Source organism: Poecilia latipinna, unplaced genomic scaffold (genome assembly GCF_001443285.1).
Source record: "Poecilia latipinna isolate Pla-1442-1.1 unplaced genomic scaffold, P_latipinna-1.0 Scaffold1286, whole genome shotgun sequence".
NCBI lineage: Eukaryota > Metazoa > Chordata > Actinopteri > Cyprinodontiformes > Poeciliidae > Poecilia > Poecilia latipinna.
The window spans coordinates 78,535-92,761 of record NW_015113902.1 but is presented as its reverse complement, the minus strand read 5'-3'; the positions used below and the strand labels follow the sequence as shown (position 1 = coordinate 92,761).

General features: G+C 37.9%; 2 protein-coding genes across 2 annotated transcripts; both read left to right on the top strand.

The window, feature by feature from the left end:
• Positions 1 to 693: 693 nt before the first annotated feature.
• Positions 694 to 7,057, top strand: LOC106961298 (troponin I, fast skeletal muscle-like). The gene is made up of 6 exons (XM_015054924.1): positions 694 to 716; positions 2,426 to 2,465; positions 2,546 to 2,665; positions 3,555 to 3,644; positions 6,211 to 6,384; positions 6,754 to 7,057. Exons 1-6 carry the CDS (start codon positions 709 to 711, stop codon positions 6,829 to 6,831), a joined length of 510 nt encoding a protein of 169 aa, XP_014910410.1. The 5' UTR covers positions 694 to 708; the 3' UTR covers positions 6,832 to 7,057.
• An 861-nt stretch (positions 7,058 to 7,918) lies between these two features.
• Positions 7,919 to 11,235, top strand: LOC106961296 (troponin I, fast skeletal muscle-like). The gene is made up of 7 exons (XM_015054921.1): positions 7,919 to 8,000; positions 9,077 to 9,109; positions 9,292 to 9,328; positions 9,605 to 9,733; positions 10,649 to 10,738; positions 10,814 to 10,987; positions 11,120 to 11,235. The coding sequence occupies exons 2-7, from the start codon at positions 9,102 to 9,104 to the stop codon at positions 11,195 to 11,197; spliced, it is 516 nt and encodes a 171-aa protein (XP_014910407.1). The 5' UTR covers positions 7,919 to 8,000; positions 9,077 to 9,101; the 3' UTR covers positions 11,198 to 11,235.
• The last annotated feature ends 2,992 nt before the right edge of the window (positions 11,236 to 14,227 follow it).

Genomic DNA, 14,227 nt, shown 5'->3' with positions numbered 1-14,227 from the left:
ACTCCTGCAGCTTGCTCCGTTCACTCAGCCAGAAAGCAGCACTGACAGTCACCTTTAGATTTGCTTTACAGGTAGGAGAACAGAGGATCCTGAAAATGAATTTGACTGAATATTTTTAAATTGTTGACCAATGCATGACACTTTGATACATGGTGAAAAGTGCCAGATACTGAGAAAACATTCAGCTTCCATTCACATACAGACCAGGATGAGCTAATTTAAAGTTTATTGCTTTATATCAGATAAAATTATTGCATTTAGTTTTCATTGCAATAAGTTTTATTCTTGATTGAATTATTCCTTTTGATTCCTGCTTGGCGTTATGTTTAGTAAGCCTGCTTCTGGACCCGGTTGGTGTCAGTAACTGTATTGACCTTAAGACGTTTGAAGCATTTGAACTACTGCGACTCGCTGCTGTGAGCCACATTTTTGTCCAGTGCTGGTGTCTATTTGTGCTCAGACCTTCGGCTCACTGTTACCAGTTCAGTCTCAGGCGATACGTCTTCCATAGGCCCAGCTGTTTAGCACAGTGACTGAGGCCCCACTCAGCTAAAACTGGCTGCTTTGAGAGCTTGATTATATTTATTCTAAAACATGTTCTCTTCCCTGCAGACCTGTAATGATTACCTAATCAATAACAAGCAGAATTTGTGTCCGTAAAACTGTTTTCTCTGTCTGAACAGGGTGTGAAGATCAAGCACAGCCAAGATGTCTGAGTAAGTATTAAACTCCAGATGCTTCTGTTGATATTTTATGTTCTTATCCCAGGATCATTCAGATTTGAATTCTCTAAATAAATCCAATGCATCAAAATCTGATTTTTTCTTTATCAAAACTAAAGAACAGGTTTCATAAAGGTTCTTTGACAGCTTTGACTTCTGTCTATATCTTCCCCAGCCTTCCTTAAAACGTGTCATTTGTTATCTTAAGATGGCAACTGATTAATTGATATATATATATATATATATATATATATATATATATATATATATATATATATGATTGATTAATTGGTATACAAGATATACCAATCTATATGGTGCAAATTGTTGGGATTCCATTTCAGCCTTAGCTGTGTGGCAGGCTGTCTTAACATAAAATAGTTTTTTTTTTTTTTGTTTTTTTTTTTCCTGACTATCTGTGAACATTTTCTAGATATGTAAAAATTCTTCAGTTACATTTTAACCTAAATGATCATTTGAGACATCTGCATTCACATTCTAACTAAAAATCTGACTTGAATTACAAATTATTCAGAACATCTTCAGTTAGTTGAAGATTTCTCTAATGATGTCACCGGGTCACACATCACTATGATTCAAGATTTCTCAAATGCAATTAAGATTTGTCAAAATGAGAATTTTAGATATCTGAATTAAGAACTGCATGACCCCTTATGCTGCCACTGAGCTACAAAAACAGTTGCCTGCAGAATTTTGTGTGTCCAGCAAAAAATTGAAAGAAAATGCAACAATTTAGAAAGAGTTCAGCACTGCAGGATATGAGGAGAACTCAAACTGTGTAAATGTAAAAAAAAGAAGAAAAAAAATATACACACACTGCACTTAAAAATTTACTTTGTGATTAATTATAATTTAAGTGTTGATATCTGAAATATATGTTTCAGTAATTCATTACAGATATTTTGAATTGAAACTTCCATACAACTTATAGGAAAATCTGATATTTATATAGTCAGAATGAGAGTAAAGATATCTCAGAGAGGTATTTTGTCTCATTAAAATATAATTAGAAACATCTTTAGTAACTAATATGTCAAGTTGTAAACTAATATGAGATATCTATAATGTAAGTAGGGTGAAGCCGTTTTTATTTAAAACCAGTTGCCAGTTGCTCCTGCTGTTAGAAACTTTGGATTCCTTTTCTTGCTGATTCATTTCTCTTTACACGCCTGTAAATGTCTTATTCTTAGTTTTTAAAATATACAAACTCTGTTTAAACATTCTGATGAGTGATTTTGTCATCATAGGTAAAATTCAACTGCTAAATGAAACTCAAATGAATGTGTTATAGATTACAGTATTATTAGACATAAAAAACAATGCATTTAGCTGCAAATTTAACTTTTGTTTTGCCAAGTACCTTTTTTTTCCCCAACTTGTTTTTTTTTTTTTTCCCCAACACAGTTTTGTCTGTGTGTCGGTTTTCTGCTGTTAGGACTTTCAAGAGCAGGTAGCTTAGCATTAAGTGTGTAAGCGAGAATAACCAACCAGCTTAGTTGAAACCCGTTCTGTACATTTCTGTTAACCACGCTGTAAAAGACCAAAGACCCACCTGTCTCCTGTCACTGTGTCGCTGTAGTGACTGGCATATCGTTTAGTATGTAACATCAACTGACAATATTTTCAAAAAAGAAATAATAATAGCAATTGATACCTAATTAGTTGTTTGTCCTCAACTTCAGGGGAAAGAAAATGACATCGAGCCGCAGGCATCAACTGAAGGTCTGAATTTAACTTTTTTGTATTGGGAGAAAAAAAGTGTTAGGACAGTTCCTTTGACTGATTCAGGTCTGTTTCTACAGAGCCTGATGCTGCAGATTGCTACCAAATGGCTCGAGGAGGAGAAGAAGTCAATTGCAGCTGCTAAAGAAGCCTACCTTGCTGAGAACTGCCCACCGCCTGACCTCAGTGGAGACCTCACGGTGAGAGCGAAACACACTGAATCCAGAGAGGTTTCTTCTGACACTTAGTCTAACTCAGAGACTGCATCTTTAAAAAGGGATTTATCCCAGGTAACAGACAACTGGTCCACTAATGACAACATTTTTGACTCTGTTTGGAAAAGGAAACCTATAAGGTATTTTATATTTTTTTCCAAATTAAATGTGTTTTCCAATGTTATGTTTTTAAAGCTTAAACAATGAACTTTCCTGTGTCCCTAAATGGGAAAAATATGTTTCAGAACATTTTAGTCTGGAATGTCACTTGAAGCAAAGGGCAGATCTTTGAACAAGAGGTCAAAGATCACCCTTAAACATTTATGGAAATAACCAAAGGAGCTTGAATCATATAGCAAGAGAGTGAGTGGAGAGCAGAAAACTGAGCAAGGCAGCGCTTATATTTAGGACAATAGATGCTGATCTGATTTAGAGACCTTAAGAGTCTGGAATCATGTTAGGAGTCTGGAATCATGTTAGGAATCAAACTCCCAAACTCCCTTGCCATTCTCTTGTCTCCAAAAATGTAAGAATTTTGAGCAGATAACATTTTTTTAAAGTCTCCATGTACATGAAGACAGATATGGTGGGTGAATATCTGTAAATGTAATGACCTTCAGGCTCGAGGCCTTCTTACATTATATCTTTATGGTGTTTTTATTAGTTCCTTTATCCATAAAACAGTACAAAGAGTTTCACAAAGAATTCTAAAAAGCTGGACTCAAGGACAGCACAGAGGCCCTCATCCTGGCCGCCCAGGAACAGGCCCTAACCACCTCAATAGTTTTGTCATAGATAACTGTCATAACAGATTAAATCTAGTTATGGCATTTATAAGTTGCTGAAAATATGCATTGTTTCTGTGAATCCACAGGAAATCTGCAAGCAACTCCATGCTGCCATTGACAAGATTGATGAGGCGAGATATGATGCAGAAGCCAAAGTTCAGAAGGCTGACAAAGAGGTGAGAGACAATCAAGAGCAAAACTCTGGAAACCTTAAAGATGCAGATATATTAAAAACATTTCAAAGCCAATATTCAAAAACCATTAATTTGATTTCCAGTTCATGTTTTCAATACAAATTTCACACATTGTACATAGATTCATAGAGTGCTCATGTGTATTAATTTCTATCTGTTCTGTGCAGGGAGAGAAAAAAAAAACAGTGGACAGACACTCCACAACTCACCAATGAGAATGCACTGACACCTGAGATTTCAGTTAAGAAAATACAACTGCAATTAAAGAAAAAAAATGCAACAATGTAGATGTACAATCAGTTCTAACTAGGTTTAGGGAGATTTGACTAAAAACCTCACAGAACTGTCATTTCTCTTTGTCCTTGTCATTCTTAACTCCAGTAGAGGTTGCTGTAAGGTTTGTCAAATTGTCAATGAAAAAATGTGCTTATTATTTTCTTTTCATGGGTTTGCATATTACTGAGTTATTAAAAGACTCCAAACACACTCTAACAAGCACAAATCCCTTCCTTTTAGCACATTTAATAATTTTCATTCAGTAACTATTCAGAAGCTCTTCAACTGATATGTTTTAACTTGTTTTGGGTGTACAGACCCATTCAAAAGATTAGAATACTGACAAGTCCATTTATTTCAGAAACTTTATCACTTATAGGTGGATGTATGAAAGCCTTTATTTTTCTGAATTATGATGATTTTTCATTTGCAAGTCATAAAAACACAACATTCAAAATCAGAATATTACATTATAACAATAAAAAATATTTTCAAAAACATAAATATGGGTTTAATGAAAAGTATGTTTAATAACTGCTTAAAGTTTATTATTTTCAAAAGGTACTGCTAATTTGACAAACAGATTACCAGGACAAATATTCTGATTTATTGAATTTGTTCAAGGGTTGGGTGTGAAACAAATGCAACATGCTGCATATAATACTCTGAGTCTATACTATAAGACTGGATCATTAGTTTCATACATAGAACAATGAGTCTGCTGAAAAGTTGGATATTTTAATCTCTTTTGGAGAATGGTTCTGCTTTGTGGGAAAGACAATGTTAATATGTGCAAAGTTAAACAAATTAAGGTTATTTGGTGTGACTGTCAAAAGCACAACTTCTTCCATTGAATAAAATGGTAAAGAGATGTGACCAACATGAACTGAAATCAACACGTTAACTTGAGCTTTAGGTCTTTGTGTAATGCTCAGCTGTGTGATTTGTGCTAATGCTATTCAGTGTCTTATTTTCACAATCTTTTGAATTTATTTCTAGTCGTTCTAATTTGTTTTGCTAACGACAGGAAGCATGGTGGTCACAGTCTGTGTGTCAGTCGGTCGTCTTTGTGAAGAAGGAATCTGGTCACTTCCTGCTGTTGAAGGGTTAACCTCTGTGCTAGCTCAGCAGGCCAGTTCTGTCCCTCAAAGGCCTTCATAGCCTTCAAAGGCCTTCATAGCTGGAGCTGTGTTAGAACAAGGGGACATCTCTAGGCTTGTGCTGGTTGTGAAAGTGAAAGAGAGACGGGAGGATGAGCATTTGCACACAGACCTTTGTCAATGAGCATTTTTTGGGAGCTGAAGACTTGCAGTGGCTTGGAAGGCAGAATATGCCATAGATTGTAGGAAGTGCTAGAGACACTGTATTTTTATTGCCTCATGTGCTTTTCATGTTTTGCTACAAGTCGTCTTATCAGGGGAAACTGCTTGTTTCCACTGATAAAAGTTCCTCTTTTATTGCTCTTTTATGTTTACATCTGTGTAGAGAGAGATAAACTCAAGTCAGAAATATGAGTTACCCCAAAGAGAAAGTCTCCTGTTGGGAAAAAAAAACACCCTAAGACTGTAACACCATAATACTGTAAGAAACTAATAGTTTGATACCCTAATATTGTAGTCAGCTGTTCACCATATACTTTGAGCACTAAAGAAACTATAACCTGCTCTAAGGAACTGGCGCTTATCTCTGGCAGAAATTGGGTAAGAGGAGACGTAAATCACAGACTGGTATTTAGTTCATCACAGGGCAACATAGAGACACGCAGAAAAAAACAACCTGCACACACACACACCCACACACACACACACAGTGAAACTTACCCCCAAATCAACTTTTTTTTTTTGTTTTTTTGTTGTTGTTTTTTTGCTGATAAACTGCCTACTCATGTTATTTAAGGTTTTGTCTTTATGTTCCTATGCGAATTTTGGCATTTTTTTTGCCTAAAACTGTCTCAGAAAGACCTTAGTACTTAGGCAGTTGAATTTTTCTATTGACTGCAGCGGTACGACTTGGTACAACTTCGTCACAGCAGTTCAGGTACAGAAGCTCCTACAACAACAAAAACATTAGGCAGATGTACAGAGCATCACGCTACAGGTTGATGTAAACACAAACCTCTGTCAGGAAGTGACAACGGTTTCTAACAATGTGTAACCTTAGGCAGCATGTATTACCTCTACATTTTAAGTGTTGAACATGGCATTCTTTGGTAAAGATGTTACTAACATGTAGTCTTAGTTTATTATATGAATAATTGTTTCTCTGGCCCCAGATTGAAGATCTGAAACTGAAGGTGGTGGATCTGGCTGGAGTGAAGAAGCCCGCCCTGAAGAAGGTGCGCATGTCTGCTGACGCCATGCTGAAGGCTCTGCTGGGCTCCAAACACACGGTCAACATGGACCTGAGGGCCAACCTGAAGCAGGTCAAGAAGGAGACCAAAGAGGAGGTGAGGCTCAAAGCTCTAACAAAGACATCTGGCATCAGGTTTTCACTGTTTTGCATCTTCAGCTTTTACCAAACAGCTGTGACTACTAATAGACTTTGCTTTAACGCCTTAGCTTCGTGTTGCACTTTATGTACAAACCTCCTTTTTTCAACTAATAACAAATCAAGAGTAATAATCATACTGTTTTTTTAAAGTAGTACATGACATATTTTACAGTAAACAACACAAGACTTTTCCAGCCAAGAAACTGTACAGAATTCAATGGAGATTTTTTTCATTTCACAGAAATCTGTTAAGTTCTTACTTGTTTCAAGCACTAGACGTGTTTTGTCAGTTTTGTGTATTAACAATTCTTGTTGTTTGATCCAGCCAACAGAGGCGATCGGCGACTGGCGTAAGAACATTGAGGACAAGGCCGACAGGAAGAAGATGTTTGAGTCTTCCTAAAACTCTTCAGGACTGTGGCGGATGATAGCAGGGAGACAGGTCTGACTGACTGAGTGCACCTCTGTGTCCCCTGGAGGCGTTCAGGGCCCAAGGCGGGGCACTCTGTCTTGCTTTTCTAATTGTCAATGAGCACACACTGTGAGAGTATAACTGTTTGCTGAGAAACATCACATCAGAATGTACCAGTTTTCATGAAAGCAGTAGAAATAAATGTTTTGAAATATGAGTTATTTTGTTTGTTGCTGCTTTTATTTACTTGATAGATCACATCATTCAAACTGATACAGTGATGATTATTGAAGAATAACAGAATGTAGGATTTACTCTGATCATTTCCAGTAAAAGGTAAATTACATGAACTGTAACCATATTACCAATCCTAACAAGCCTCTTTTGGAACCCCTAACCATTGAACATGGGGATTCTCTCACTGTGTCAGTACAACATGCCTTTGTCTCTGTGGATTGAAGGGATCTTTGTGGTTTGGGAAGATGCTTTTGTTCAGACTGGGCAGCACTGAGGAAACACCACAGATACTTTAAGTGTTATGGAACGTGAGGGGCACATGGCGATGTTTAGTTAGGAACACGAGACCTGAAGGCTCCCAAAGGCCAAGTTTCAGGTTTCTACATCACAATATTGGGTTGCAAAAAGGGGATTATACAGCTTAGGGAAATCTAATTTGACAGATTAGCATTGGGACCTGAATGTGGTGGAGGTACAAGCACTGGGAGACAGCATGGACTGATACTCACTAACACTGATGTTGGCTTGTCTTCAACAGCCACCAGACAAACGAGTAATTAGCCAGTTAGCTAGTTTACTCTGCTCACTTACATAGAAGCAACAATTCACTCTTCTTATATCTGAAGGTTTCTTTGTGAGTAATGTCTAATTATCCATTGACAGTAAACTTGGTGGAAGGAGCCGTGAGCTCAGTAGGAAGACGGGGGCATCTTGCAGTGGGGCTGGGCAGGGTGTATTTCAGGAGCTCGCAGGGCCATTGGTCTGACTTTGAAATTCATTTCCATAAAGAGGTTCTCAGCATTCTGCTGAGGCATCTCAGGCCACCATATATACGTATTTCATTTTTCTCTGTCCGTGGCTTTGGCAGTGTCCGCTTTTCTTCCAACAAGTGTGTCTTGTCCTCCTTCCCTCTCTCTCAATAGGTGAGAACTCTTCCATTTTTTTTTACTTTCTCCAGCCTTTTTGAGAGCAGCATCCTTTACTTTAATCGGGAAGCCAGAAAATGTGAAGCAGAGCCGTGTCTTTAGGTGACATCATTTCAGGCTGCTTTACCTTTGACCAATTCTGACTCCCTAAACTCTCGCTCGCTGTGCTTGTAGGACACATGCAGCTTTCTTCAGACTTCATCTTTTACCTTCATGTGTTTCAAAATCAGTTTGCAGCTCAGCAGGATTAAGTGTGTGCCTGAAACTTTTTATACCTGTTCTGCTTGTATTTCTTTTAAATGATGTTTGTCTATCAGGACAGTTTTATTATTATTATTGTTTTCAAAAGATAATGTTTTGATTATATAAGCCCTTCATTAAAACAAGGCTGTGGTTTTTGGGGTTGATGTCAAAGTTCATCAACATGTATGTTTTTCTCACTGACATTTTTCTTCAACCCTGTTAGTTGACATTGAGGAAATTCTGATTAATTTAGCAGATTGATTTTTGTCTTTCTTGCTTTTAGACTCAAATGTAAAAATTCAGATTCTGTTTACTTAATGTTCCTAAAAATAATGCATTTCGTGTTCGATACTTCAGCTAAATTTTAAATAAAATGCACTTGTACCCATTTAAAAAAATAACAAGAATAATAGTAATAAACATTTGGATAGTTCTTTTCACTTAAAACATTTTTCCCAACATGCTGATAGAAAAATGTACTGCAACCTCATTGGATCAGTAAAACGTCTCCTTTTCATCGTCATGGATATTCCATTAATTGGACATAAAAGCGACACATTGGACCCTCGCCGACTGGCATTGCTGTACAGAATGATTTCACATGATCGGATGGTGTCTGAAAAAGAAGTGACACCCTAGCTGGACCTTCCCAGTTTAGTTCCGTCTATGTTGCTGTTTCTCAGCTGCGGCCTCAGATCTCGTTACGTTACAAATTCTGCAGTGCATCAGTGTCCGTCATGCTGATCTCAGACAGCTGATGTGCTTGGCTCCAACAGCATAGATCAAACACACTCATACATTTCCTGTAATTCATGTGTGTTTTGATGCAGATTGTGAACTACAAACGCCATCAAGATGTCTGAGTAAGTCAAAAAGTCTTCTCTGATGACTGTTTTCAGTTTGCAGTCCCTACCCAAAAAGTTAAACTGATCATATATTTCACAGTTTTTGTGGGTTTTTTTTTTTTTTTAAGAAAATGCATTTTGGAAAGTTTCAGTTTTTCCTCAACAGTGACATTGTAACTATGAGAAATCTGTCCAAACAGGAAAAAGATGACATCCAGCCGTCGGCACCATCTAAAGGTATCAAACATACATACACAGACACAGACACAGACACACACACACACACACACACACACACACACACACACACACACGTGTGCGTACACGCAGTCTCACAAGTCTGCTGCCTCAGTAGTTAGGAAATCTACAACTTGTATACAGTTAATTAATAAAAGCAAAATAATTATAACACTGGTCTACTGTATCCCATATTTCAATTTACAGCTCTAGATAAATTAGGATGGCAGAAGAAATAAAACTAAATTGTGTGCTTGGTGTTGTTTCCTTCTGCAGAGCCTGGTTCTGCAGGTTGCTCAGACTTGGCTGGAGAAGGAAAGGAAGGAGAGAGAAGAGGCCAAAGAGGCCTACATGGCTGAGAACTGTCCTCCTCCAGACACGAGTGGAGATCAGGCTACGCTCATGGTGAGACACCAGTCACAAACATAAACTAATTTGAATGAAGATATTTCCAGACCTAAGATTCCCATAGGTCTGAAATATGGGTAGGAAGTAAGTCCAGCCATTGAAGAATAAAAAAGGGCAACATTTGCTGAAGGTAAAGAACTGAGAGAAGAACAAAGGTAGAAGATGTACCTTTGTGGTAAATCTCAGAGTCTTTCTGGACTCTTAGATGTGCCACAAAGGTACATCTAAGAGTACCTTTGTGGACTCTGGACTCTTAGATATGGTACATCTAAGAGTCCAGAAAGACTCTTAGATGTACCACAAAGGTTTCTTGATTGTTCGTGTTTAAGGAAGTTCAGATTCCGACCTCTGAACAACAAAAGCCCAGAGGTAATGGACTTAGAGTTTCCATAAGTAGATGTAACTATGAATCATGGCAACATGTTGGTGGAATGAAAGAACACAGATATCCAGTTTTTACAACAAAATCTTTGCCAGCCCATTTCTTTTTAGTTTTTCTGTTTTTCCATCTATATTCACTAACAAATCAGAATTTGACAGATGAAGACAATCAAATATCCTGGTTACATGTTGTACAAGCATGCTGAATTTATAACATGACTCCATTTTAAGACACAGAACCACATAAAATATGGCACTTATTGAAAGTATTACAGTGCTTATGAAAGTTGTAGGATTAGTTAGAACGTCTTAACACAAACACAAGCTAAAGAGGTGGTTGTAATGTAGAAATCAATACAAGTAAGCAGGTCCACACTCTAACATGAGCTCAGCAGCGGAACTTCCTTCATTACAGGAGATTTTATTTTTCTTTAGATTTGACATAAAACAGGCCAGGTACTTAACACCTCTCAGGTTTAAGTGAACGTCACTGTTATTATATTATATGTTATTCTGATTTTGTATCAACAGGAGCTCTGCAAGAAGATCCATGCTGCCATAGATAAGATAGATGAGGAAAGGTACGACATTGAGGCCAAAGTCCAAAAGGCAGACAAAGAGGTGGGTCACATGAGACCACAAATACACAACAAAAGTCTAAAGAAAAGAAAAATCAAGTGTCATTTTTACTCGTAGATTGAAGACCTAAAAATCAAAGTGGTGGACCTGGTTGGAGTGAAGAAGCCCGCCCTGAAGAAGGTGCGTATGTCCGCCGACGCCATGCTGAAGGCTCTGCTGGGCTCCAAACACACGGTCAACATGGACCTGAGGGCCAACCTGAAGCAGGTCAAGAAGGAGGTCAAAGAGGAGGTGAGACACAAGTTTTTATCAAAATTTCACTCTTCGTAAAACACAAAAAACTATTATCCCTGTTCTTATGTCTGTAATGTTTTTGTAGACATGTATATTGCAATTAGAAAAAGATGTTTCTGTGCTTCACAGCCAGCAGAAGCAGTGGGTGACTGGCGTAAGAACATCGAGGACAAGGCCGATAGGAAGAAGATGTTCGAGTCCTCCTAATTGTTCGTTGCTGCTCGTCTTTCTGTTTACATGTACTCCACGTGTCTTATGTGCCAGTCGAAGCCGGCGATTAATGTTCATCTCACAGCTAAGAGTTAGTGTGACTCGGGGGGAGTCTTTCTGCAAGACATGTAATGTGTCAGAGACTGAGAGGGAGATTTTGCACTGTTGTTGTAGTCTGGAGGGAGGGAGGGGAGAAGAGTGGAGGTTCAGGTTCACCACAGAAACGTCATGTCTTTGGTTCCGTACACACAGGAAAACACACAAAATCAAACACTTCATATAATAAAATCAAATGTGGAAGAAAACACCTGGTATGTTTGGTCTTTTTTTAAATGTCACAATTATTTTATTTTTACTTTGAAATAACATGAAGGGGGGCAGTCCTGAATGTTTCTGCATGGAGCTGCATGTTCTTCCAAAGCATGCCTTGGTTTACTGCAGTCACTCTGGCTTCATCCCACAGTCTAAAAAGATGCAGCTTGCCCTGGTTGTCTTCGTGTTGTCCTTTGTTGTTCTGGTGACCTGTCCAGAGTGGACCAGGCCTCTCGTCCAATCACCCCTGGAGAAAGGCTCCACCCTCCCTGATGCAGCAGGTACAGACCAAAGGAGGATGGATGGAGAAGTGAAGTAGCAATGACTAAAAACAGACCTACTACAGGACTGATCTGCTCTGCTGGAAATTAAATAAATACCTCAACTAGTTACCCACATAAATTCAGTCAAGTTAAGGTTAATCTAAGCCCATGAAGTTTACATCTGTGATATGTTTTGATGTAAAATAAGAGAAACTGTTTAAACTGTCCAGTAAGTGTCAGTTTAAAAATGGACGACCTTCTTCAGCTGAATATAAAGGAGGTACGATATGTATTAAATAATTCAACAGCCAAAGCTTTATTATGAAATCAAACTATTAAAGCTTATTTGGGTTAGAAATCCAGTTCCAGTCTGCCTTTCCAGTAATGCTCCACGTCACCTGTGTCCAGATTTACACAATGCCCTGCAGCTCTTTTGTATAAATATGAAAGTCTCAAAAGTGCGTTTAGAGCAGCCAACCTTCTCTCAATGTAGTTATATAATCCTATTTTAATGTCACTGAAAAAGACTTTATGTGTAAAAACATTAGGAAATGATCATCATTTCCATTATACAATAACCTCTTTTAACACCTTAATTCAGTCAGTCATGGCAGGTTCGGATGGATTCATAATATAAATATTTTCATATGTAACTGCAGGTATTGTTACATTAAAATATAGTACTGTCTGCTATATTATTATTATTATTATTATTATTATTATTATTATTATTATTATTATTATTAATGTTTGTTTTATATTTTAAACACTTTGTGACATAACTCGATGCTCCTGTCTGGAACAATAAAGGATATTTCTATTGTAAACCATTTCAGGAGTGCAGAAATAAGTTTTCAATAGGTTTTCTGTGTTTATGGGCAAAGTTGTAGTTTGTTATAAGTTTTTTGTTGTTGCTTGTTTTTGGTGTAACCTTAAACTGAGATAAAACAGTATGTGTAATGTATTATCCTGAATACTGGAACCAATTGTATGGTTCCAGTATACAGGAGGATACAGCTTCAGGATACTGAAACCAGTATGCAAACCAATGCAAAAAAAGAAAAGAAAACAAACTTCCACCCCCCCTAAAAATTATATTTATAAGGAGATGAAAATTATTTTTCCTTTTGTCTTTACCTAATCACCTCACCTGATGTTCTTTAAAGTTTTACATTTTCTCAGTTTGATTTGTTTTAATTCCCTCGTATTTCCGTACATGCTCCCACTCCTTGTTTAGTGCTCTGGGCTCGGCCTCCAACTTGCTAGAGGCCTCAGAGCCTCCAGGGCTCTAATGTTTCCTCAGAAGCTAACTTTATCCTTGTAGCCTTTGGAGGAATGTCACAGAGATGCCTCTGAGTTATATTTGGAAAGTGTCATTTCGCAGAGACTCGTTTAAGAAAATAATAAAAGTAGGGTTCTGTTTTCCATTCTGGCAACTGTTTTTAAAATTAGCGAACTTTAGGGTTTTGAAAAGAAAATTTAAGTCTGTGCTGTTTAGACAATGTTATGGAACTGGAAAAAAAAAAAAAAACAGTTGAACACAACGCGATCCTGAACGTTGTATCTTGTACGCCTCGAGCCCATACGCAGCAGCAGCGGCAGAGCGGCGCAGCAGCGGCAGCAGCGGCAGCAGCGGCAGCAGCGGCAGAAGCGGCAGAAGCGGCAGCAGCGGCTCAGTCTGTGGGAGCGAGAAGAGCAGAGCCACTTTACAATCCTTCAGTTTCTAATCTGAGAACTATGATGTTCAGCAGAATCTGATGCTTACATCACAGTGAGGAGGATGACCGCAAACTGTGCTTATATAAAAAGCATTAAATGCATTCAAAATTCCCAGCATGAGGACGGCAGCACAAAGCTTAGCAAGATATTGCTGAGTACAGGAGAAATGCCCCACACATTCGGCATACTGCTCAGGTATGACACACATCAAACATTTAGTTAAAGAGTTCCAGCTGAACACACAACCCAATGATCAAGCTGGATTAATTAAAGACCCTGACAAAAGCCTAACTGACAAAAGCCTGACTGTCTGTCCCCCATCCTGTCGTCCTCCATGTCAGAATACCTCACACTGCCTGAGAGCTGCAAATCACACACATCAAAGCAAAGTTTATCTACAGATGAGCGGACATTTAAATGTTAGGGACTTCTCCTGGATGTGATTATTATTGACTCCATTTTCACACAACAGCAATATACATTTTAGTTATGTCGTAATTTAAAAAACAAAAATAGCATACTCACTTTTTTTTTTTTTTTTTTTTTAGAAATAATGACAAATGTTTCAGACCACTTTAATAACTTGAGCTAGATAAAATATGTTGTACTTGATTCTGTGAAAAAAGCAAGTTTGCTGTTGCTAAAGCAACAGATAAAAGCCAATTTTTCCAAGGCACCATTAGCATACTTCACTGATTGATGAAAGAACCTTAGGATAACTAGATGACAAAAG

Excerpts from the sequence above, each read along its gene's own strand:
- LOC106961298 (XM_015054924.1), top strand. Across the intron at positions 2,666-3,554 it reads ACCTCAGTGGAGACCTCACG|GAAATCTGCAAGCAACTCCA; the intron begins GTGAGAGCGAAA and ends GTGAATCCACAG. Across the intron at positions 6,385-6,753 it reads AGAAGGAGACCAAAGAGGAG|CCAACAGAGGCGATCGGCGA; the intron begins GTGAGGCTCAAA and ends TGTTTGATCCAG.
- LOC106961296 (XM_015054921.1), top strand. Across the intron at positions 9,329-9,604 it reads GCCGTCGGCACCATCTAAAG|AGCCTGGTTCTGCAGGTTGC; the intron begins GTATCAAACATA and ends TTCCTTCTGCAG. Across the intron at positions 9,734-10,648 it reads GAGATCAGGCTACGCTCATG|GAGCTCTGCAAGAAGATCCA; the intron begins GTGAGACACCAG and ends TTGTATCAACAG.